At 37.0% G+C, this 27,484-nt stretch overlaps 2 protein-coding genes across 2 annotated transcripts in view; both read right to left on the reverse strand.

Moving 5' to 3' along the window:
- Positions 1–13,855, reverse strand: part of syne3 (spectrin repeat containing, nuclear envelope family member 3) — a 41,643-nt gene extending 27,788 nt beyond the window's left edge. The window contains 3 exon segments of the mRNA XM_051869198.1: positions 3,308–3,480; positions 7,387–7,545; positions 13,708–13,855. Of these exon segments, the coding sequence (XP_051725158.1) occupies positions 3,308–3,480; positions 7,387–7,530 (317 nt within the window). The 5' untranslated portion in view covers positions 7,531–7,545; positions 13,708–13,855.
- Positions 13,856–15,260: 1,405 nt separating this feature from the next.
- Positions 15,261–27,484, reverse strand: part of gabrr2a (gamma-aminobutyric acid type A receptor subunit rho2a) — a 29,797-nt gene continuing 17,573 nt past the window's right edge. The window contains exons 4-9 of the mRNA XM_051869203.1: positions 23,010–23,233; positions 20,908–20,990; positions 20,672–20,812; positions 19,530–19,682; positions 19,214–19,425; positions 15,261–17,037 (exon numbers count right to left, since the gene is read on the reverse strand). Coding sequence (XP_051725163.1) covers positions 16,720–17,037; positions 19,214–19,425; positions 19,530–19,682; positions 20,672–20,812; positions 20,908–20,990; positions 23,010–23,233 — 1,131 coding nt within the window. The 3' untranslated portion in view covers positions 15,261–16,719. The remainder of the gene's footprint in view (positions 17,038–19,213; positions 19,426–19,529; positions 19,683–20,671; positions 20,813–20,907; positions 20,991–23,009; positions 23,234–27,484) is intronic.

Consider the following 27,484-nt stretch of genomic DNA (forward strand, 5'->3'; position numbering starts at 1 on the left):
CATAGCTGTGCTATTTACATGTTTCTCGTACCTGCACATAATGCTATATATTAGAGCTGCACGATTCTGGATAAATTGAGAATCATGATTATTTTGTTTCAAAGAGACATCACAATTCTGAATCGACAACCAAACAAAACAACATGTAATTTACTAGAGTACTGAACAAAATGGTAATTGCTGCAGTCTGTTTAAAAATATTTAATTAATTTGAATTCTTTTTTTTTTTTTCTTAAGTCAGTTTGATTGAATGATTCAATGACTCACTAATAAAGACTTCACTTGTTTCACTTGAAACTTTTAATGACTTCTGCAGTCTAAAAATTATTCAACCCCTTCATGGCAAGCATCTTTAGTACTTAGTAGAGCACCCTTTTTGCTGTTATGACCTACTGCGAACAAGATGCATAGCCAGAAACCAGCTTCTGGCAGCTTTCCTGAGGAATCGTAGCCTATTCCTCAGGAGCAATGGCCTCCAGTTCAGTTCTGTAATATTCTTAGGTTTGCGTGCTGCAACAGCCTTCTTCAAATCCCACCAGACATTTTCTATGGGGTTCAAGTCAGGTGACTGGGATGGCCTCTGTAGAATCTTCCAGGACTTCTTCTGCAACCAAGCTTTGGTGGAATTTGTAGTATGCTTGGGATCATTTTCCTGTTGGAAGGTCCAATGATGCCCAAGATTCAGCTTTCACACATATGGCATGATATTTTCTCCTAGGATTTCCTGATACTTCAAATGAATTCATCTTGCCTTCCACACACTTTCTAGTGCAAGAAGATGCAAAGCAGCCCCAGAGCATCACCATGCTTAACTGTAGGGCAGTGTTCATTTCACACTGTAAAAAGAACATTGTGAAATGTACGGTAACTTGCTGGCTGCAATTAGCAAGTAAGTTGCTGTAGTCCATTCCACAGTATGTTTACTGTAAATTTAATCACAACAACTTCAAAAATACTGTATTTTTTTCCAGTAATAATCACAGTATGCTACTACTGTAAATTTAATCACAGTAACTTGCTGGCAGCAATTTGCAAATTGCTTTAGTCTATGCCACAGTATGCTTACTGTAAATTGAATCACAGTATCAATATTGTTACTATGATTTCTATTACAGTAATAATCACAGTATTATTAGTGCTGTATTTTCATTTTGCATTACTGCTTTAATTTTGTGTACTTTAAAATGAAGACACCGTTCTTGTCACAAAATGACATTTAAAACTTTCAACATGCTACTAATCCATAGGGCCAAAAAGGTCCAGTTTTGTTTCATCGCTCCACAGAAAACTTCTGTGGCTTATTTATATGATTTTGAGCATACTGGAGCCAACTTTTCTTGTGCTTTTGGGTCAGTAGTGGTGTACGTCTTGGAGTTCTGGCATGGAAACCGTTTGTGTTTAGTACGTGCCAAACTGAAACCTCAGTGCCTGTTGCCACCAAGTCTTGCTGCAGGTCTTTTGCAGTCACTCTAGGGTTTTTCTGAACCTGTCGTCTCAGAAATCTGGTTGCAGCCACTGATAACTTCCTTTTTCTGCCCTGTCCAGGTAGTGTAACCACTGTTCCTTTAACTTTGAACTTGCAAACTATGCTTCCAACAGTGTCTCTAGGAACATTTAGTTGCCTTCACTACCATTTTGTATCCTCTTCCATGTTTGTGAAGGGTAATGATCTTTAAACGTGACTAGGGATGCACCAATACCTTTTTCTAAAGACCGAGTAGTACTCGCCGATACCGATGAATATACATTTATTAATTTCTCTCCCTCTTCTCCCACTTTTTTTTTGGTGATGTTGCAGTTTTCCAAGCACAACACAGTGAGACTAATGAATCTAGGACAGCTTCTTTATTATTACTCTAATGAAAAAAGTAATAATTATGTGCTTGTCACAAACTTCAAGAACAAAAATTTCAGTGTCCAATAACCTTCAAAGGGCATAATTACCAATATATATAATTGTTGTTATATAAAAAGAAATTTACAAACAAATTACAAACAATACAACAAATACCTATAGAGATACAAATTAAATAAACATGTTTTTTTAGATACAGTAGGTTTATTTTCCATGCATACATTTTTTATTAACATATTTTGTTGTTTTATTAACATTAATGACAAATATAGGCTACGGTCCCTTTAAGACCGAATCCATGGATACTGACACATATCCTGTTTTCACCCAAATGTTTACGTCCACTTAAGCCATAACCGACTGTATTTACGTGAGATACTCCACACGATGGACATTTTGACAACTATGTGTGCATTTGACCATTCAGGCGCAAGGAGAACTGATCGCGCATTGTCTGAGAGAACTGGGATCGCGCGCAAGAGAGGGAGCATTCTGCATTCTGGTCTGTGTCATTCAGCGCGATTCCGCCTATCCCGCCTTCACTTATCGATAACGAATTGTGATTAAAAGCATGCAGTTCGCAATGTGTGTGTTGACATCATTAATTTAAAGTATTTCCACTCCCTTGAGGACATTGTTTCTGCTGCTGCCGCCGGTGTCTCTGTGCATGGAAAATTCTGTCAGTTACGTCACGTGAGGTATCGGTCTTTGGTATCGGGGGCATTTTTACGAGTACGAGTACAAGTACATGAGCTTGGTATCGGTGCATCTCCTAGCCAGTTCAGGTATTTCATGTGTTCTAGCTCAAGCACACCTGGTGCAATCAATGAAGCCCTTGATTAGCTGCATCGTGTGTGCTTGAGACAACACCTGTTTTGCAGATTTGTGCTGTTGTGAGGGATTCTATTCAGGTGGTTGAATAATTTTGAGACAGCATAAGTCATTAAAAGTTGAATTTTCAGTTGAATTTGGGGAAACCACTCTAAACATTTATTGTGTTGAACTATTTCAGTTACTTTTGTTTGATTTGTTCATTGCAAACAGCTGAAAGTCTGTAAATTTTGCCAATTAACCTGATTTTCAATGGGGGTTGAAAAAAAAAAAAGTTCTTTTTTTTATCCTTGATCTTAAATTAGATGACAACAGAATAAATATAATAATTTCTTGAATTGAAAATTGATGGAGCAAAATAATTTGTGTAAAAATGAATGGTAAAACATGTTCTGATTGAAAATCATGTAAGCATAAAAGTCCCCACATCTGAGGTAAAAGAACCAAAACGATCCACCAGGAATGGCCAATGGCTGTAGTAATATAGTGGCAAAAGTCATATCGCAAATGTCACCATATGAAAATACTTTTTTAAGTATCATTTAAGGCTCTTTTAAGTATCATTTAAGTACAAGTGAATATGATTGGTGATAGATTGGTCTACCTGTGGACAAAATTTACCTGTGACAGTGAATGATGTAGGTTAACGTCTCCTCCCATAGCACTTTTAGATCTTTGAGTTTAGAATGAGTCTGATTCTTCATCTCTTCATCCCCATTTCGAAGCAGAGCTTCAGAAGCCACAAGCACCCTGTCCATTTTCACATGGCCTTCAGGCTCTGAGCTATGGATTTTCTTTACAAAAAAGAAAAGTCATGCTTAATGGAAAATTTAAACTGATGAGATTGTATACAATTTATCTCTGTGAAATAGAGCTGCAGGATTCTGGCTAAATTGAGAATCACGATTTTTTAAAATTAAAATAGAGATCACAATTCCCACAATTCTGAATATACAACAAAATAACATTTAATTTACTAGAGGTGAACTTCTGACAAAATGTTATTTGCTGTAATTTATTTAAAATATTTAATATATATATATATATATATATATATATATATATATATATATACACACACACACACACACACACATACATACAGTTGTGGTCAGAATTATTGGCACCCTTGGTAAATATGATCAAAGATGACTTTAAAAATAAATCTGCATTGGTTATCCTTTTGATCTTTAATTCATAAAATTAGCAAAAATATAACCTTTCATTGAAGGAAAAGAATTGAAAGTGGGAAGAAAAAAAAAAAAAAAAAAAAAAAAAAAAATCACATTATGAAATAAATGTTTTTCTCCAAAACATGTTGCCCACATTTATTGGGATCCCTAGAATTATTTGAGTAAAATATCTCTGAAGTATATTCCCATTCATATTTACTTTTTTTTAGCACACCAGGGTGATCATGAACATGAAATTGTCCAGCCATGACTTCCTGTTCCACAACAGTATAAACATGAGGAAACACACAGGCCAAATTCCCTTAATCATTCATCACAATGAGTAAAACCAAAGAATATAGTTCTGATGTGCAGCAAAAGATTGTTGAGCTTCACAAAATAGAAAGTGGCTGTAAGAAAATAGCTAAAGCATTGAAAATCCCCATTTCCACTATCAGGACAATAATTGATAGTTCCAATCAACTAAAGATGTTACAAATCTACCTGGAAGAGGACGTGTGTCTAAATCGTCCTAATGCGCAGTGAGGAGGAGAGTTTGAGTGGCCAAAGACTCTCCAAGGATCACAGCTGGAGAATTGCAGAGATTACTTGAGTCTTGAATCTCAGAAAGCCTAAAACAATGATCAAATCCCCACAAGTTGTTCAGGAGGGTTTCAAGAAAAATCCTCTGCTCTCATCCAGAAACCATCTCCAGCATATTCAGTTGTCAGACAAGACTGGAACTTCAAACAGGACCGGCTTCTATGGTCAGATGAAACTTAAAAAAAGAGGTTTTTGGCAGCAAACCAACCAGATGGGTTTGGTGCACACATGGATAAAAGTACCCCATGCCCACGGTTAAATATACTTGTGGATCTTTAATGCTGTGGGCCTATTTTTCTGCTGGAGGTCCTGGACATCTTGTTCAGATACATGGTATCATGGATTCTATCAAATACCAACAGATAATAAAAAAATTAAAACCTGACTGTTTCTGATAGAAATCCAATAATGGGCCGTGGTTGGAACAAACATCAAAACCAACACAAAAAAGTGTCACCGAGCACAAAATGAAGCTTCTGCCATGGCCGTCCCAGTCCCTTGACCTGAACCCTAAAGAAAATGAGTGGAGTGAACTGAAGAGAAGAAGCACCAACATGGAGCTGAGAATCTGAAGGATCTGGAGAGATTCTTTATGAAGGAATGGTCTCCGATCTCTTGTCAGGTGTTCTCCAAACTCATCAGGCATTATAGGTGAAGACTCAGAGCTGTTATCTTGGCAAAAGGAGGTTGCAAAAAGGATTGAATAAAAGGGTGCCAATAATTGTGGCCAACATGTTTTGGAGAAAAACATTTATTTCATAATGTGATTTTCCCCCCACTTTCAATTCTTTCCCTTCAATGAAAGGTTAAATTTTTGCTAATTTTATGAATTAAAGCTCAAAAGAATAAACAATGCAGATTTATTTTTACAGTCATATTTATCAAGGGTGCCAATAATTCTGACCACAACTGTATATATACAGGTGCTGGTCATATAATTAGAATATCATCAAAAAGTTGATTTATTTCACTAATTCTATTCAAAAAGTGAAACTTGTATATTATATTCATTCATTACACACAGACTGATATATTTCAAATGTTTATTTCTTTTAATTTTGATGATTATAACGGACAACTAAGGAAAATCCCAAATTCAGTATCTCAGAAAATTAGAATATTACTTAAGACCAATACAAAGAAAGGATTTTTAGAAATCTTGGCCAACTGAAAAGTATGAACATGAAAAGTATGAGCATGTACAGCACTCAATACTTAGTTGGGGCTCCTTTTGCATGAATTACTGCAGCAATGCGGCGTGGCATGGAGTCGATCAGTCTGTGGCACTGCTCAGGTGTTATAAGAACCCAGGTTGCTCGGATAGTGGCCTTCAGCTCTTCTGCATTGTTGGGTCTGGCATATCGCATCTTCCTCTTCACAATACCCCATAGATTTTCTATGGGGTTAAGGTCAGGCGAGTTTGCTGGCCAATTAAGAACAGGGATACCATGGTCCTTAAACCAGGTACTGGTAGCTTTGGCACTGTGTGCAGGTGCCAAGTCCTGTTGGAAAATGAAATCTGCATCTCCATAAAGTTGGTCAGCAGCAGGAAGCGTGAAGTGCTCTAAAACTTCCTGGTATACGGCTGCGTTGATCTTGGACCTCAGAAAACACAGTGGACCAACACCAGCAGATGACATGGCACCCCAAACCATCACTGACTGTGGAAACTTTACACTGGACCTCAAGCAACGTGGATTGTGTGCCTCTCCTCTCTTCCTCCAGACTCTGGGACCCTGATTTCCAAAGGAAATGCAAAATTTACTTTCATCAGAGAACATAACTTTGGACCACTCAGCAGCAGTCCAGTCCTTTTTGTCTTTAGCCCAGGCGAGACGCTTCTGACGCTGTCTGTTGTTCAAGAGTGGCTTGACACAAGGAATGCGACAGCTGAAACCCATGTCTTGCATACGTCTGTGCGTAGTGGTTCTTGAAGCACTGACTCCAGCTGCAGTCCACTCTTTGTGAATCTCCCCCACATTTTTGAATGGGTTTTGTTTCACAATCCTCTCCAGGGTGCGGTTATCCCTATTGCTTGTACACTTTTTTCTACCACATCTTTTCCTTCCCTTCGCCTCTCTATAAATGTGCTTGGACACAGAGCTCTGTGAACAGCCAGCCTCTTTTGCAATGACCTTTTGTGTCTTGCCCTCCTTGTGCAAGGTGTCAATGGTCGTCTTTTGGACAACTGTCAAGTCAGCAGTCTTCCCCATGATTGTGTAGCCTACAGAACTAGACAGAGACCATTTAAAGGCCTTTGCAGGTGTTTTGAGTTAATTAGCTGATTAGAGTGTGGCACCAGGTGTCTTCAATATTGAACCTTTTCACAATATTCTAATTTTCTGAGATACTGAATTTGGGATTTTCCTTAGTTGTCAGTTATAATCATCAAAATCAAAAGAAATAAACATTTGAAATATATCAGTCTGTGTGTAAGGAATGAATATAATATACAAGTTTCACTTTTTGAATGGAATTAGTGAAATAAATCAACTTTTTGATGATATTCTAATTATATGACCAGCACCTATATATATATATATCCAAATAAACTTTTATCCCATCACTTCTGTGATGATTTTAATTATTGTAACACAGAAATACTGATACTGTGCGGTTGAAAAAAGACCGTTTGTGGAGCTGTTTCATACCTATTAATGACAACTGCTATACATATCTATACATGACAACTGATTCTACTTGTCAAAGGTTTAATAGACATAGCCGAATCATTGTCATTTAGGAATAAGATCGCATAGGTTTTTGAATTGAGATCGCAACCTTTCAACGATTAATCATGCAGCTCTACTGTGAAATGATCACAACAGCTTCTTTAGCAAACATGAGACACATTTGAGAAACTGAGATGGTTCTATTTCAGCACTACCATGCCCACAATAGGTTAAAGGTCAAGGAAGGTCTCACCTCTGTCTCTCGGAGCCTGACCTCCAGCGCTGATCTGGGCCCTTGTGTGTTATCATTTTGTTTAAGCCTCTCCTGGATGGCCTGCATCCAGGACAGGGCTTCCTCCAAACTTTCCCTGAACTCATGCTGCTCTTGCTGGGTCATTAGGTTAAGGCTGACCTAATGCAAAAACATAGGGGTCACATTTTCTAAATTCCAAAAAACCTGTGAATTTAGTAAAGACAACTCTATTACATACAACACACTCAATTTAATCACTTGAAGCAGATACTTTTACCCAAACCTTACCTGTAGCTCAACTGGCAAAGCCAAAGTACCTTTTAAAGGGGTCATGAACTGCATTTTTTTAATCATCTCTGAGGTCCACTTACAGTGTTATCAAGATTTTTGCATAATAAAACATTCTAATTTAGAAATAAGCTATTTTCTATCCTGTTTTTGACCCTCTCTTTTGAACACTCCATTTTAATGGGTGTCACATTTTAACGCCCACTGCTATGATTGGCTAACAGTTTTGCATATTAAAATAAGTACGTACTTGGAGTTACCACAGTTATAATTGACAAAGAATGACTTACGGTGTTTCGTGTAAACAATTATGAATTGTGTCGAACTGTGACTCGTTTAAAATTAAAATTAAGTGAACAAACGAACAGTGTTATACTGACATGATCTGACTGGAACTGGAATAAAGTTTATCTATGCTTTATAAAAAAGTTAGGATCACAAAAATGTCAATGCAAAGACTTTTTTCCACAAGCAAAGGTTTGTTGCTGCCATAATCCCTTTGTTTGTGTCAGTCTTGTATTTAATACTACATGACATGTGAATCGATGGGCAGGGCTAAAGAGGCAATGATGTAGAAGTAGGTGCCGTTCTTCTTCTGAGGAGGTGGTTTTTCGTCGCACTATGACATAATAATGCGAAAAATCCGAAACGAGTCATTTTCTGAGCTTGGTTTCAAAAGCTGTTTGTGGACTAACAAGGAAGTTTTGAGTTCTAAAAATGACAGGACACTTTTATAATACAATGTCAAAAGATCAAGGAATATTTGATTTCTCAATTCATGACCCCTTTTCACTCAGCAATCATACTGGTAACAGCTATTTCAAGTCAAGCTTTATCTACTTGAATGGGGAAAGACTGAAATCTGGAAAACTCTTGGTCAAAATTATGTCCCTATATATATCAAATCTGTGATATAACCTAAAAACAATGGTATCAAATTGTGCTTCTTTAGCTTAAATCACACACACACACAAACAGCATTTTTCAGGCTAGAAGTTAACGTGCATGGACCTCTGGAAAGAGGAGAGGCAAAAGAGGCAATTGGAATTGAAAGGTTTTCAATTGAAAGGTGCGACTTCTGTTCCAATGTGATTAGTTCTCTCTCTCTCTCTCTCTCTCTTATATATATATATATATATATATTATTTTGTGTCTTAAATTTAGGAGAGTTGTGATTCTAGGGGATTTTAACATTCATGTTGACCAGAAAGCCAATGTTTTGGCCAAAGGCTATTTATCTCTGCTGGACTGTTATAATTTTACACAGTTTAATAATTTCCCTACTGACTGCAAAGGCCATACACTGTATTAAGTTATTGCAAATGATAATTTAGTGTCAAGCTTTTCCTCTGTTGATGTTGGTCTATCTGACCATTCTGCTGTCTTTTTTAACTTAGAGGTATTAGCTCCAATAGGCAGGAACTGCACACTGTTTCATTTCGTAAATGGCAATCAATTGACCATACTGTTTTTGCTGAATCCATTGCCTCTTTGTTAGATGGGTTGTCTTCAGCTCCCCTTGAGGATAAAATTGTTCTGTTAAATAATGCCCACACTGCCAATTTGAACACATTTGCTACTTTAAAATCACACACTGTCTCTTTTGTACACTCGGCTCCTTGGTATAACAACGATCTGCGCTCAAAGGAGGTGCATTCACAATTGAAAAAGCAAGATCTACTTTTCACAGATTATTGAATATAATCAAAATAATCCCAGACAGCTCTTTCACACTATTAATAGTCTACTCAAAGTTGATGTTGTTAATTCTCCAACTGCATCACTTCAGTTATGCAATGATTTTCTCAACTTTCAAATCTTCCTTTCTTGGCAAAAAATTTAGAGGGTGTCGTGGCTTCTCAATTACACAATCATTTAACTATTAATAACCTTTTGTGCCCCATCAGTCCGGGTTTCGGAAATTGCAGAGTACTGAGACGGCCTTTGTTAAAGTAGCTAACGACCTGTTATTATCATCCGACACCGTCGATCACTCACTACTACTTAGTCGATTTGAATCTGTCTTTGGTGTAATGGAGACTGCTCTGGACTGGTTAAGATCCTATTTTTCTGATTACAGTCACTTTGTTTTTATGGATGGGCACAGATCAGAGGTTGGTTCTGTTAGTATGGGTGTCCCCCAGGGCTCTATTCTTGGTCCTTTGCTTTTTAGTATTTATGTTTTCCCACTCAGTCAATTATTGAGATCTCTTGACCTTAACTATCATTTTTATGCAGACGATACCCAGATTTACATCCGCTCAAAACCGGGTCAAGATGTGGACATCTTTCAAACTGTATTTCGATTAAGATATGGATGTCTAGGAACTTCCTGTGCTTGAATAGTTCCAAAACAGAAGTCATGCTTCTTGTTTCTCCCCATCAACTGCGTAATGCTGGTTCTTTAGTTTTGTCTGTTGATGGTGTTGCCTTGGAGTTACAAAGTAAATTTAGAAAATCTTGGAGTTATTTTTGATGCCAGTCTGTTGTTTGAGCCTTTTGTACAGAGCACTGTTAAGACCTTGTTCTTTCATCTCAGAAATATTGCACGTCGATGACCTATGCTGTCTTTTTCTATTGCTGAAAGGTTTATTAATTCATTTGTATTCTCACGGATTGTAATGCCCTTCTTCTTGTAGTTTCCAAATCCTGTATTAACAAACTTCAATATCTGCAAAATTCGGCAGCTAGAATTTTGTCTGGGCTAAGACCGTTGACCATATAACCCCTATTTTGGCACTGTTGCATTGGCGACCAATAAGATTCCATGTTGATTTTAAAATCCTTATGTTAACATACAAGGCATACATACAACATACTATTAGTCCTTACTAAAACACGGCTTCGCACTAGGGGTGACAGGGCTTTCTCATCTTATGCCCCCAAATTGTGGAATTCTCTCCCATCTGACATCAGAAGCAAATTCATTAGTCCTCTTTAAATCGCGTCTTAAAACTTTTTATTTCAGGATTGCTATTAATTGACTCATTTTGTTTTATTTTGTTATTTTTTCAGTGTTATTTCATGTTTCTTTTTCTGTGTTGCTCTGTACTTTGTGTTTTATATTGTTGTGCTTGCTTGTGTCGAAAAGCGATTTGAGAAAGCAACTTTTAAAGGCGCTATACAAAATAAATGTATTATTATTATTATTATTAAGAATGTTTTACAAAGCACAAATGAGCACCAAAATTAGCACCAAATCAGCATATTAGTATCATTTCTGTAGGATTATGTGACGCTGAAGACTGGAGTAATGATGCTGAAAATTCAGCTTTGCCATCACAGAAATAAATTAAAATAAATTTTATAATATGTTAAAACAGAGAAGTGTAATTTTGAATTGTAATAAATAATGTTTTACTGTATTTTCGATCAAATAAATGGAGCCATGCTGAGCAGCATAAGAGACTTTCAAAAACATTAACACATCTTTCTGACCCTAACTTTTGAATGTGTAAATATGTACATCAGGGTCTGAATTTCGGTGTGGACACATTTTACACATTCCCACAGGTTTCGCACTTATAAAGCGGGATATTCTCGCAAACGTTTATGCAATAGGCCTTATAGCAGGTTGAATGAGAAGCCTAAATTAATCCACGCAGATTATCAGATCAAATCAGTTAAAAACTTTCTGTGAGACATAATTTCACAAACAGCGTGAGTGTTTCCTCTCTCAAAATGTGCAAATGGCTTCACATCACCACATTGCGTCTTAATCCCTCATTAGCAAATAGACACAAAAAAACTTAATACAATGTCATAAATCACTATTTTCCAGAAACTCAAAATTAGATTAACCTCAAAACTGTTTCGACTGACTAAATCTCATAAATATTGATATTCAGATGAAATGACAAAATAAAAATAGCGTAGCCATTCATCAAAAGTGCTGAGATGAGATTTTGTGCCATCTATGATCAGGAGAAAAAAATAAAGAAGGGACCAGGGGGCATCTATCTTACCCCATACTCTATGTGTACATATATATACACCCAAATAATTCGAGTCATTATTGTGTTAAATGAGATAAGTGTCAAATAGACATTACAAAAAGTAGCTTTAGAAAGAAATATTTTATTTGATTGGATTTATTTGATGGATTGACTTACAGTACACCTTAAAAGGAACACTCCACTTTTTTTGAAAATAGGCTCATTTTCCAACTCCCCTAGAGTTAAACAGTTGAGTTTTACCGTTTTCGAATCCATTCAGCCGATCTCCGGGTCTGGCGGTACCACTTTTAGCATAGCTTAGCATAGTTCATTGAATCTGATTGGACCGTTAGCATCTCGCTCAAAAATGACCAAAGAGTTTCAATACTTTTCCTATTTAAAACTTGACTCTTCTGTAGTTACATCGTGTACTAAGACTAGGAACTATACTCTCATTCCGGCGTAATAATCAAGGAACTTTGCTGCCGTACTGATATTACGCAGCGTCTCTCACAAATGTCTCCATGGTTGCAAGGCACGCTCCCTGTGCAAGCAGGGGGTCACAGGCGCTGCGTAATATCATTGCGCCTGCTGCACCCATGGTACGGCAGCAAAGTTCCTTGATTATTACGCCGGAATGAGAGTATAGTTCCTAGCCATATCGGCCTAGAAAATCACAACTTTTCATTTTCCGTCGGCCTTAGTACACGATGTAACTACAGAAGAGTCAAGTTTTAAATAGGAAAAATATTGAAACTCTTTGGTCATTTTTGAGCGAGATGCTAACGGTCTAATCAGATTCAATGAACTATGCTAAGCTATGCTAAAAGTGGTACCGCCAGACCCGGAGATCGGCTGAATGGATTCGAACACGGTAAAACTCAACTGTTTAACTCTAGGGGAGTTGGAAAATGAGCCTATTTTCAAAAAAAGTGGAGTGTTCCTTTAAGAAAAAATCTAAAATGGTAACCATAATTTCTGCTAAAAACTTTGTAATTGCAATAAAATTTGTAAATGCCATCTAAAAATAAAATTAAAAGAGTAAGAGTAACAGAACGATTGTGACAGAATCTTACACTGTTAGAAGGAGATCCCTTATAAATTTATATTACTAACATACCGTAGTAATTTAAGGAGATTGGCGGGTTTGTTTTGCTCACAAATAGTGACAGTTCATGAATCACCCCTGGCAGCTGGTTTGAACTAAACACCTTTTGGTTGCTAGCCAATATTTGTAACCACTAAACCACTCCACCCTACAGCACAATGTTTCCACTAAACACTGTACATTGGCAATGCCGCATTACTTTTCTTAGGGGGGCACTAAACACAGTTCCTTGTGGCTACATATGTTCTTTCAAAACAAGAGATTGAATTAAAAGCAAAGCCAAATGTGGTCTTTTTTCTTCTTTACAGAGGGCGCCCTGAAAAAAAGGATTACAAGCCACTTTCCTGCATGAGTCATATCTCCCACAGCATTCCCTTCTCTGGCATTCCCCTAACCCTTTTCATATGAAAATACACAAACAATACATCTGGAGAACACTGTAATCCCCTAGTGCCTTGGTTTTCAACCTTTAGGGGTCTTAAAGGTTATGCAGTGGGTACGTGAACAAAATATACACATAAAAAATATCTATACATTTTGACCATGTATAGAATATATAATATTTACCAATTATATATTGGTAAATGGCTCAAATTGCAGATTTTAAGAAACAAATGCCCCTTAAATGAAACAAGATTATAAACACAGATAATCAGGTCAATTCACAACCAAAACAACCACACGCCCTCTTTTACACATGTATTAAGCATTGCATACATGGAGCATTTGAAGGTCTATTCTCTGCTTGAGTCTGAATATAACATAAATTCAACTTTAAAGTCACATATAATTCAGTGTAACAACAAAATATAAAGGATTACTGCCTCGAATGAACCATGCAGACACAGGTTAAGTGCATTAAATCCCACAGTGCTGCACTTTATAAGCTGTAAACTTTGTGTTTAGAAAGTGACACAGCACAGCAATGCAGCTATACTAAAATGACTGCGTATTCAGATCTTAAACAATCGATAAAGTGGTCGTACTTACGGATATATGCGCATCTGATGCGAGTATTTATGACAAGAAATGACCTTAAGTTGTTCTTCGAGCTACAAAGTTACTGTGATCCGTCAGGAAGTCAATGCAGGCCTGTCAGTTGCTTGGGCTGGTCGAGGAGAAGATCAGGCAGGCAGAAGCAGTAAATCCGCTGAGTAACTGATGAGCGCACGTCACTGCGCGCCGAAACGATTCAAAAATAGAGCGGGCTTTACCGACCGTTAGCGGTTAACAGTGCTGCCGAAAATAAGTAAATAAATAAATGTATTTGTATAATAAAATTGCAAATAATTAATAAAAAATTCAATGAATAAAATAAACTGAGACTGCAGGATGGTTTCAAACCTCAAACCAATGATCTATAAAATCTATCTGATCAGTAGCTTTAGACTAATTTTCAACCTATTTATTGAATTATCACTTTAAACATAAAATGTTAAAATAACCAAAAAATGACAAAAAAGTTTTTTGTTTTTATGACCCATTGAAAATGAGACAAATAATCTAAATTCCACACAGTTTGGAAGAGAATTAGCACCTTTGAACCATTGATTCCCTCAAACGGGTTATTAGTATAGCATTTTTTTATTTTATTTACGAATAAAATAAGGTTTTTGTATACAGCTCTACTGCTTAAAATGAAAGAAAAAAAAAATTTAATCTCACCAGAGCCTATATGACCTTGTTGAACTCAAAGAAAAAGGACATTCAGGATAAAGGCTGACTTTAATACTACATGATTTTTTATGTGCTTTCATAAACATCTCACAGTGTTGACAGAAAGCAGGGACTCAGCTGTGAAACCTTGCTATATTTTTAATTAAATTCTGCCTTCTGTCAGGACAGAGTAGTGATGTTGTTTTGTTTTTTTCACTGAGTTATTATCTTAGGACAGGCGATCAGGGGTACTGAGTGATAATGTAATGCAACATAACTAACAATAACCTTAACTGCATTTTAAAAAAATACAAAATATGTTTAGGCTACGTCTATACATACACATATTATTTATATATATATATATATATATATATATATATTTATATATAGGCTATATTATATATATATATATATATATATACACAAACATTTAATTACATTGCACCTTTTTCTGGTCAACACATATTACATTCTTAACTTTTCAACAAGTACAGAAAACATCTTAAAGAGTGGAACTGCCAGATTTGATGATTTGGTTATACCTTTCAAATATAAACAAACTTCAAGCACATATAGTTCACAGTATTTTCATTTACAGTAACAGGTATTTTGAAATTTTGCATGTGATGCTTGTATGTGTACTAACAGGCTCTAAAATCGTCCCACCAAAATGAACCATCGCCTTCAGTGTTTAACATTACACATAAGGCAGTTTCAAGTTGTATTCAAGACATTTCATCACAAACTATCCTTTAGACTGCCCTGACTGCCTACATAAACAAGCTTTGTACTCCACTCTTGTAAGGTATCATGGCAAGTTCAGGTTAGGGTATAACTGATATAAAATAATCAATAAAACTAACATGCATTCATATGAACCACAGTAAAGACATACTGATTTATTTTGCATGAGAAATATAATGGTATCAAATATACAAACATACACACTCACTCCACATAACACGTACATCCAAACAAACCTCAAATTGAAAGGAGATTCTTTCTCATTACTGGTAATTACGATATATTAACATGAGTGATTGCCTTAGCATAAACAAACAACCTTGCCTAAATGAAATAAAATTGGACATTGTGCAGATAAGCAAATACATACTTAAAGGTGCAGTGAATAATTTTAAATTAGTGTTATTTGCATTAAATTTTGTTTATTAACAACTGCCACTTTACTTCGAAGCTGTTTAATTTGTTATTTGTTTTGTTCTGTTCGTTTTTATAGTTTTTTTTTGTCTAATGACAATTTTTGTTGAGTTGTATCCTTAATATGTGTATTTATTTGGTTTGTTTTATATGTCCTTTTCATTTATTTTTGTAAAGCACCTTGAGCGCTGTAAAAAAAAAATCATGTATAAATACTTGCTATATATTTATAATAAGTTTAGAAATATATCAAATTGCACAACACAGATGGTCACATGATCTCAACATGGCGGCTCCCATGAAGATGCAATCCACCTTATGTAGAAAAAAAAAAACTATTTTCAAGGCCAATGATATGACTGGATCTCATGTGACTAACATATTTGTCAAAAGCACTATTAATTTTTTTTTTTAGGTATAAAAAAAAAAAAAAGTACTTTCTTGCTCTGTACATACTATATCATTAACTCTTTCCCCGCCCTTGACCAAGATTTCTATCTTTCCATGTTTGCACTGTTGTATGGTAGGGGGCGCTATTACACATCTTCTGAAAGAGTACAGAATCTCCAGATCAAAACACAGACAAAAGAAGCAGAAACAAGCAATAAAAGCATTGCTTATGTACATTGTAGTCTTTGGGGGAAAAAAAACCAAACGATTTTCTTTTTTTTTCAATATGTTGTATTTTTTATGAAACTTACCCACATTCAAGTGTTGATAAAAAAGAATGCATGTAGCTAGATTAAAACTGTTTTTTTTTTTAAAGCAGAGGCTCTGTTCTTTCTTTTGTTATATATATCATGTTCAGATATTCATACAAGAATATATTCTGGGGGCCATGAAATTTTTGTGAAAATTATCAAAAACGTTGGCAGTTGCTGGCAACTTTTTAAAAGAACGCTGGTGGGGAAAGAGTTAATAGTCCAATGATGCAAACATAAACACATAAGCCTGTACAAAAGTCCAAGTGTTTTACAGTTAATTTGTCATAAACCTGAAAAGGCCTATATGAAGCACTCAACTGTTTTTCTCTTCGCCAGTCTTTTTGCGTATGAAAGTGACAAAGGTAACCGCAGTTTAGTATCGCATGAGCCAATGTTTGATGTGCATCAAAAAGTCAGAAGGATGGTTGTATAAACCTCCAAAAGTCCAAAAGAGTGCAAGATGGATGTAGCTGGAGAATGATCAGCAGTACACCGACCAGTAAATAAGGTTGAAAATTATATAGGCTCCTGGGAAGATCATGCGGGAGTACTTATCAATGGCATGCGTGTTCTGGTAAATGCCCTTTTTAAATGCCCGGATGCCCTTTTTTTTAGTGGCGGTGGACTCGCTGCTCATTGACATGTGAACCACCATATGCTCCTGTTTCTCCGGCACCACTTCTTCTGGAACCATGGGAGCCTCTGTGTAGCCAGCCAAGCTGTTGGTGTCAGCCTCACTGTAGGTCCCATCCAACATCATGGTCCTGGTGTGGGACATACCGCAGGTGCATGGTAATGACTGGAACATGTTGAGTTGGGCGCCCAGAGAGAACAGAGAGCAAAGAGAGAGAAAAGATCATTAACAAGGACAAATTATCAGTTGGCATTAATAAACCAAGGCCACTGAAAAAGTTGGCCACTATAAAGATGGGCCTATTTTTGGGGGGAAAAAATAGCCAATATGAGTAGTTTATAGTATATAGTATGTATACTATATTCTGTATGCATAGAAATAAATTTAAAAAGTGTAGTATACGATACAACCAGTGCACACTGAGTGAAATACAGTATCCCACATACGCTTGAGCTGACTTTCCATTCATGGATGAGTCGGAAGTAATATCCACACAATCTTTTGTGTTTTGATACTTGACTGGAATTATGAGAGTTAAGGTGTTTGTGCACAAGATGGGATTAAAATTACTTTTAGTTTTATTTATATTTACATAATGAGGTCACTTGGGATATGACGTGAGGTTATGACAACAAAGTAGTGGATTACATATTATGTAAAATACTGCATAATGAATACTTTTTTTTTTTTTTTTTTTTTTTTAAATAGTAACCATTGTCTAGCAAGTATTATGCTAGTATTCAAATATCAATTCTAAACATAGCTTGTGGTTATGTAATCACATACTACCACACAACTTTTAGGATTTTTGCAGTATATAGTATGTAAAATGTGCAAAGAAATTATGACTTTTCTGTACACAGATCACTGGCAGAGCAACACAAGAATATAAAAAGAGTATGCCGTTATCAGTACCGTATCCCACAATGCATTACACTCGACTTTCAATTCCAGTTTGATGAACTGGTAGTTATATCAGCCGTGATTTTCAACAGCTCTTAAAAATCTCTTTATTAAATCTCATTATTTGATTGGATTGCTAAAAGTGAAGACATTTTATAAACATTAAAAATGCAAATAACCATATTTATTCCTGAGATGATAAAGCTCCACAAACCAAATTAAATATGCAATACAGTCTAGCATTCTATAACTTGAAATGTTTTTATTTTTATAGCAATATTTTGGTCCAATTTTTCAATTTTAATCACATTTATCAACTCATTTTTAGGTGTATGTTTGCAGACAGATTTCTCTCAAAACTAGGGTTGGGTATTGTTTGATTCGTCTTACTGATTGCTAATTTCGATTCCAATAAGGTAAAAAACAAACAAAAAAAAACAGATATCATTCACATTTATTCTAAATCTTTGTGAAAAACATTTCATTGTAGAACACTTACACAAGGAACCTTTGCCTGTGATTTAAAAATACCACAGAAAAAAAATCAACTAAACTAACTAATATAAATATTAAGCATTATTAAAGACAAGTAAACACTCAGTAATTAAAAAAAAACTGTAATCAAATGTGATCAAATGTAAAATATAACACTGCACTTTATAAACAAAATATACTTTACAAATATAGTTACAAAAGCTATTCAGTCAAGAACAGCGAGAGAATTTTCTCTGTCTTTTGTTGTTTTATTAACATTATTATAGAGATGGCAGCAGGAATATTAGGCTGCTGTCACTTTAAGAGCTGCACAGATCCAATATACTGTTACGAATGCGTTTTCTTTCTCAACTGTTTACTTTCACTTAGACATAACCGACTGTGTTTACGAAAATATTCTGACATATTTTTGTGTGTATTTGTCCGTTCAAGTGCAAAAAGATGCGAAAGAAAACTCTGTTCAGTATCGCGCACTGTACTGTATGAGAGGTGGCTTTCTGTGTGCGTGTTTTGGATGTGTGCGCAGCACAGAAAACAGCATGCAGTTCTTCTTGCGCTTGAATGGTTTAAAATCACATTAAAATCCCTTTTTCTGTGCACGTGCTTTGGATGTATGTGCAGCACTGAAAACAGCGTGCGGTTGAATGGTTTAAAATCATCATTTCTGTGCTTGTGCTTGGATGTGTGTGCAGCACAGAAAACGTCACGTGGGTCTTCTTGAACGGTTTAAAGTCATGTTAAATTGCACACACAGGAATCGATAAGAGGAATCGAAATTTTAATTTTATAACAAGTATTCGATTCCCAACCCCACTCAAAACTAACAAACAAGGACTATGAGCCACAACACTCTACATTTCATGTCATGGGTTCTTTAAAAAAATAGCGCACCCATAATTGAAAATAAATGTTCATTTTGGGATAAACTGTTCTCTTTTTTTACCTGCTCTCGAGCTGCTCGATCTCTGAGCTTACGCTCTCTCCTCTCCTGGACCGTGGTCAGATAGTTGACTGCCGCATATTCCAAGACGGACAGGAACACAAACACAAAACTAACCCACAGATAAATGTCCACAGCTTTGATGTAGGAGACTCTGGGCATGGAGGCGTTCACCCCAGTGATGATGGTAGACATGGTAAGCACCGTGGTGATACCTGGATAAAATCACCACATCCTGTTAAGATCTGCAGGTGCGTGACATGACATAGGAAGCAGCAGTGACGCCTGAGGCCAAAATACTGATTTGTGTTAATCTTACCTAATGAAACTCTGGCTGGAACAGCCCTACGATCAATCCAGAACGACACCCAGGACAACATAACCATAAGAGTGGCAGGGAAATAAGTCTGCAGCAGGAAAAAGAAGATGTGGCGGCGAAGTGTAAAATTTATGTACAGGCGGTTGTACCATCCTAAAGAGAGAAAGAGAGATTAAAATGCAGATGGATGATTGAGTCAAATATTAACTCCAAAACACTTCAGCCACACTTATAAAACTTTCATTGGATTGAATGAAAAAAAAAAAAATCAAAACAAGTGACATTTACACTAGTGTTTAAAGGTTTGGTGTTGGTAAGATTTTTTCATGTTTTTGAAAGAATTCTTTTAAGGCCCTGACATACTTCAAGCGAAATCGAAATCATTTTGGGAGTTCGAAACAGCTTGCCAAAACAAACTTTGCTGAAAATTTCAGTCTGACTAGTAAACACTTTCAAACTACCATTGGTCTGTGGCAAATACATAATAGGTAGGTGACATGAAACTCTTTTCCAGTTCATTTCTTCTGTTCAGTCCATCGAGGTCAGATGTCCGTGAGTAAAACTTGAAAACACTGGAGAGCTGCTTTATAGTAAAAATTGAAGTTGTAATTCTAATTGAAAGAGACACTGACACTGTTTGTTCTTGTTTAAAACTGTAAAGCTGTTTGCTTTTATACAGTCTATTGTATAAAGCGCTAAGCGTCACGTGATGTGACTTTACTGGAATGCAGAATTATAGAGCTTGGGTAAACATATCCACGTCACTATGATCAGATGCTTTCTTAACTGCTATTTTCTCACCGCTTTAAAGCAAGACAGCACGCAAGCACACATTTCAGGCTAAATATTTCACAAAAAGATGTAATGAATAAAAATATTTATACAATCAGCACACATTGTGGTTGTTGAACACAATCTGATGAACCAGTGGCACCAGTTGGTTAAATGTCACTGTAAACCCGTCACAGAGAAGTGAAGTTAGTTCGGAGGAAAGCTCTAGCATTATTTGCTTCCAGATGCCACTTGCTTTGATATTTAATGTAATAACATTCCTACACTTTTAAGTGTGACTCAAGTGTCCAAATCTGTCTTGGGGCCACAGTGTTTGAAATAAATCAACTTGACAAATAATCCCCAGATACCTGTGCTGCTGTAGAAAGCCAGACGAGAGGTAGTGTGAAACTTCTGTATGAGGAACTGAGAGAGAGAGATTTTGTCATCTATACTCAAAGACTCATCTCCACTTTTCCAGTATAGCATCAGATCCTCATCCGTGTAGGCGTCTAGAAAAAAAGGATCCAATTCAGGAAAAACTAACTTGGCAGAGTGGATTGAGCATGTGTTGCACTAAAATAACACAAATTAGTCATTCACTCACAGCTCTCCAACTCCAAAGTGCAGGTCTGTGAATCCAGTGGGAAACGGCTGAAGTCCATGTTGCAGGCTGCTGTAACAGTGACCCTGGGCATAAGAACCATGTATAACACAGATGAAAATACAGAAACCCACCGTCTTAGATTTCATCATATTTCTCACAGACTTCAGTTTTCAAACCCAAAATCCATGGAATTTTCATTTGCAGTTATAAGGGAAGTGCTATCTGTATTGATAATTCACCCAAAAATGAAAATTCTGTCATCATTTACTCACCCTCATGCCCAAACCTGTACGAGTTCAGTCCCACTTTATATCAAGTGTCAATAACTACTATGTACTAAGATTTAAATTAATCATTTGATAGAATGCACTTATTGTGCATATACTGTACATGTTTTTACATTGTACTTATATTTTTTAAAAAAATACCTGCATATAATTGCATCTTATTAATTTCTGTAATTACAGCTATAATTTCACTGTTGACCCTACACTTAGCCTTTAACCAACACTTAAACCTAACCATATCACCAAACCTGTCCCTAACCTTACCCGTATCTCACCTCATTAGAAGCTAAAGTATTTTGCAATACAACATGAACACATTTTTTTTTTGACGTAAATACAAAGTAGTTGAAGACACCTAATATAAAGTGTGACCTGACTTTTTTGCATTTGTGAAATGCAAAAGGAGTTTTCTAGCAGAATGTCCAAGCTGCTCTTTTCAGTACAATGGGTGTAAGGGTAGGGACACACCAAACTGATGGCAAACAACTAGCACTGATAAAAACCGACTGTGTTGTTGCCTCACGTCGCCTGCGCCTGGGAAAAAAAAAAAACTGCACGTGAACACACCGAGAGAACTAAAGCAGACTCTCAGCCAGCACGCGCGTTTTCTCATATTTATTTGTCTATATTCATAATTCAGAAAGGGAGACCGGCACTGCAGGCTGCAGATACACAAACTGTAAACAAAGCAGTTTTGAATATGATTCATGCTGATCACTTTCTATATTTCACTAGGCTCACGTTAATATTAAACATTCGCCCAGGAACACTTGAGTACATGACGTAAAATTAGAACAGCCTTGACTTGTTTGGTCACTGTTTTGCTATTACTCTTGCGCTTCGACTTGTTCGCTAAACTGAACAGCCAAACAGAGTTCTCTCACTCGCCTGACGGCCTGATGCATTTTCTACATGTTAAATTGGCCCAAAAAAACCCAGACGCCGTTTGACTAGAGTCAACGGTGCAGAACACACCGGAAAAACTTCGCTTAAAAACGGTCTGACGTTGCCCGACGGCTGATCGTCAACTTGGTGTGTCCCGGGCTTAAAAGAGCAACTAGAACATTCTGCTAAGCATCTCCTTTTGTGTTCCACAGAAACAGAAAGTCATATGGGATTGAAATGACAGTGGCTTTAGTAAGAAAGCTTCTGCTAAGAATAAAAATGTAAATGTGATGCAAATGTGCTTAGTAATGCTAGTCAAGAACAGAATATTAGCGCCATTTACTAAACTGGCACTAAGGCCATCTCATTTTTCTCTCAGTATTTCTCTCCTCTGTTCTCTGCAGTGGTGTCCATCATTTGTCGGACAATGGAAATAATCTGGGCCAGTCCCATCAATAATGACACTTTCCCTGGAGCCAGAACAGTGTCTGAAATTTGACTTTGAACTCAGTGCTAGCCCTTGATTATAGCCTGCATGCAGGTAGCTTGGCCTAATTTTTAACTTGCAGCACAAAAGACACGGCAAAAACATCACAGGCCAGAAGCATCGTTCTAATTTTAACACCACAGCAATATGCAAATGCTTAAGCCCAGCGACGTGCTTTTGTTTTCAAACCACATTTTATTTAAATGAAACCACATGCAGTAGTTGAGTTGCTTAGAGGTGTAATGTAGTAACTGCTGAACAACTGAAAAAATATTAACTTTTTCTTACATTGTACAAAATAAACACGAATAATAAATATGTATAAGTACATTTACATAAATACATTTAAACTCTATACATATATACATAACTTACATATAATTGGAATTATAATGGCTCACTTAAAAGTCAGAAATGCTAGTGTTGATAATCTGCTTTTTTACCTCAGGCTGTAGAGAACGTGACCATCAGGGAAAACTCTCAGCATGATATTTTCTGTGGTGGTGTCATGAATAAAAGATCTTTTAGAGTGGACGAAGAAGACATCAGGAACCCAGATCTTTTTCACCAAGCGGCCGTCAAAAGTCATGCTTTTATTTGTGGTGCTGGTGAAGGACAAGCGCTCATCCTTCCAGTAGTGTCTCAGGTATAATGTCATAGTAAAGTCCTACACAGATGGAGGAAAAGAGATCGTGGAAGTTTTCACAATATTCAGTCACAACAATCTTTACAGGAGGCTCTATCATCCTTGTTTTTTGAACGTGCACAAAGGAGATATGCTACCGTTCAAAAGTTTGGGATTAGTAAGATTTGTATTTTTTAAGAAATTAAAACTTTTTTTAAGGAAGGACGCATTAAATTGATCAAAAGAGACATTTACGATGTTACTGAAAATAAAGTAAATGCTGAAAATTCAGCTTCACATCACAGGAATAAATTACATTTTAAAAAGTACTTTCTATTTTCGTAAAATAGAAAACAGGTATTTTAAAGTGTAATAATATTTTTTTTACTGTACTACTGTTTTTACTCTATTTTTTGATCAAATAAATGCAGCCTTGGTGAGCATAAGAGACTTCTTTCAAAAACATTTCAAAATCTTCTTATCAACCTCAAACTTTTCAATGGTGGTATATATTTGGATTAATGTCATGAAAATTTGTCACAAAAATCATAAGACAAAAACAAGATATTATATTTTCCATTAATAAAATAAAGCCCTTTTTACTCATGTTGTTCCAAATCTTTATGACTTTCTTTTTTCTTTGGAACACAAAAGGAGACGTTTGGAGACTGTACATGTCTCAAGAATGGGGACTAGAGCTTAAAAGGGACACAGAAGTACCATAAAAGTGGTTAATATATGACTTGTGTGCAATATTCCAAGTCTTCTAAATCTTATGACTTCTGATTCAAGATGGAAGAACATAGTGCACAAGTCATATGAACCACTTGTATGGTACTTCTATGTCCTTCTGAAGCTTAAAAGCTCCATTCCTTGTAATTTCAATCAAAAGAAAGACGACATTCTTCAGAAATTCTCCTTTTGAGATATAAGTAACAATGAAAGTCATCTGTGTTTGCAACAACATGATGAGTAAATGATAAAATACCATTGATTTTCTGCATTATAGTAATTAGAATAGGATTTTCTTTGCATTACCACAATGAGAAATACTAAAAACCTTAATGGCCCCGTTAAATACAGTAGGCTTCATTTTATAAGCAACATGTTTCTAATTTCTTCCTTTTGATTTTGGGGTGGAATATGATCTGGACATGCTCTTCAAAGGTTATGTGAGATTCACTTATTTTCTTGATAAATAATGACAATGTACACAACAACAAACGACAACTGTTTTTCACTGCAGCAAGCACATAGCCAATTTTACATATACATTTCTTACATGTCTCTCTTTGTAGTCTAACTATGTACCTCTCAATCCTCAACATAACGGCTATGTCTCTTTAAATCACTCAAGCAGATCATTCTTTCTCTATTGTATCTTTTGGTTATATAATCATAAACACTTGGAGCGGCCAGTAATTATATATGGTCATTAAAAGCACCACAAAGTTTCTTTGTTACATCACACAAAGGCTTCTACCAAGAGGGAAATCCAAAATATGAGAACGGAATGACAGAATGGGTGTCATATTCTGTTATAACAGAAGTAAAAAGAAGATTCGTGATCAAAGTTTCTGCCATCAGAGACACAGAAGCTCTCTTTTTTAGAAATACCTTTGGGACACAGTAACTGTAAAACAGCCAGTAATAAATTGGCAAAAAGCAAGAGAATTATGAAATTGAGGGTGAATCTTACAAAATCTGTCAAGAACATGTCCAGGTATTTTCCACCCCAAAAACAAAGGAAATAATCTATTTTTACTATAAGAATATATATATATTATATATATATATATATATAAATTAAATGTAGCATAAAGCCCATTTTTGCATATACATTTTCAAGACAATTATTCCCCAGTCTATGATGTCACGAGTGGAACGCCCATGAGTATAAGAGAGTGCCTGCAAAACATGTCATCAACTCTTTTGTCTGAAGGATACATTCAGGCAAACCCAATGCATGGCAATGAGGCGCCACGTCTCATTCCCCTTCTCAGGGCAATGGGGTTACATACATAATCTAGACGTTCCCTTTCGAAGTGGAACTTTGACATGTGTCATGGAGTTGATGCTTTGGGGAACTGATTCACAGCCTAGTGCAAACCTTAGTGGGCATAGAATAGATTGACTCTACAGATCACCTAGCTGCAGTCAAATCACGTCAACCCACAGGGCGCAAATTGCTTAGTGGAGCCACTCACTAAGCTCAATTTCTCTAATAGCTAGAGAAGGTAACCAAGCTTCCATGCTCTATAGCAAGAGAAGTCCTGGCCTTTACAACCTTCCTCCCTCCCTTGCAGGGCAGGCAAAGAAACCTAAAAGGCCCCAAGAGCAAAAGCTCTAATAAACAAAGCCCTTAGGGAGTAGCTTTTCAAAGGAAGTAAATCAAATACGACTTTCAATGTACCACTACTTCCAAGGGGGAGAATATAACTAATTTTGCAAGGGATTCAAACATGAGAGTGGCATAGAATAAATGTCAAAACTCTTGCCATTGCAACTTAACCCCCAGGGAAACCGCAGGGAAGTCATACAGTAGGTGAGAGCACTCAACACTGTTTGAGCAAAGAACCGCTCCAGGAACCACTAGGAGACTCCGTGCACTCATCTGACCAGAGTGCTGCCCTAAAGAGAAGGGAGGCCACCAGGCAGACTGTCTCTATTTGTCAGGTTTTCCCAGCATGGACCAATTAGAGACTTTGCATGATACCTGGCCATAGGGAGCAAAGTGTCCTACTTCAAGACCCAACCGTAGTTAGGGGAGGGAATAAATGAAACTGAGGAATTTTGTAAATACCTATCACAATCCCATCCATCCTGCTCTACCCCAAGGGTATCTTGAGGGCAGCTCAATAAAGGGAGCATGGCTTAAGTGCTCAAACCCTTAGTAATTAGTCCTTACAGACTATTTACAAAGGGAAAGCCTAATCCTTACTCCTATTCAGGGAAGAAAGGAAAATAAAAGCAAGGCATAATGCACTGTGCCCAGTACTTCTCATTACCTGGGCTCTAGACCCCAAGGAAGCCAAAGGGGAGCTTAAGCCCTACTTAAAGACCCCAATGTAACTGGGGGAGAGCAGCTTATACCCTGCCTTAAGGTAAAGCATTCTACCTAAGATCCGCTATAGCTAGTGCCTTTTTTTTTTTTTTTTCGCCCCAGACCATAGTATGTGACAGCAAACAAGGAGGGACCACTCACAGTTGAACTTCCTCTACTTATTAGAATTGTCGACCATAGTAGAGCACACTTCCAAAAAGGAACAATATCCCTACTTCAAGCCCCAATATTTAATTGGAGAGGTTACAGGCTTCAACCTTCAGCGTTGCCACTCTTAACGCTTCTCGCCACATTCTGAAAAGTGGTTGTCCCTCCGCAGAGCAGCTAAAGATTGACAGGGGGTGCATCATCTCACCACAGCCACAGTTTCAGTAAGCAACTGCTTCAGCAGTTAACTGATAACAGAATATGGAGGGATTGCAACCGAAAGTGAGGGAGTCGCATCATCTCACCACGACCAGCCCTTCTTAAAATGGATGTCTCTCAGCAGTTTCACCATCTAAGCTAGAAGTGCATACTAAAAATGAAGGGGTCATCTCAATGCGACCAATCCTTCAATAATCTGCAGTTCACTGCTAACATGTCTAGGCAAACTGGAGGGAGGGCAATTAAAGCTGATCTCATCTCACTGCAACTACTCCTCCAGTAAGCTGCAGCCTCAGCAGCTCACACATGGCCACGCCCTCATCTGCAGGATGTAAGCAATAAGAAGGGTTCTACTCGAGAAACAAGCAGACTCACTAGTCCGCTTTAATCTCTATATAGCTGGAGAGGGCAACTGAGCTGAATGTATATTACTCTATCTGCCTCTTGCCACTTCTTCATAGAAGAACACCACAGGTCTTTGAGAGCAGATCCAACCTCAGCGTGGGGGGTGCGCTAGAGCAAGAGAGAATTTTTTTTTTCTCTGCTGATATACTCATCCCTCATGGACCCCCAGGGCGGGATATATCTCCTGAAAGCTGCTGGCTGACACCTAGCCTCTGTAGACTTCTCTACCTGAAGAGGTCAGAGTGCGAGAAAAGATCATCAAGGACAAAGGTTTTCACTTTCCTTCTGCCTTTCCGTGGCAACTATAGCAACCACTAAATGGCTAGATCAGTAGCTTCTTTTTTTCAGAAGATTATACCACTCAATGGGTAGGCCTGGTTTCCCTGCAACACATGTGCCTTCCTGGGGGGAACACCACCCTCAGTTTTCTTTATTTTCATGGCTAGGCAGATTCCATG

Source organism: Ctenopharyngodon idella, chromosome 17, assembly GCF_019924925.1.
Source record: "Ctenopharyngodon idella isolate HZGC_01 chromosome 17, HZGC01, whole genome shotgun sequence".
Classification (NCBI taxonomy): domain Eukaryota; kingdom Metazoa; phylum Chordata; class Actinopteri; order Cypriniformes; family Xenocyprididae; genus Ctenopharyngodon; species Ctenopharyngodon idella.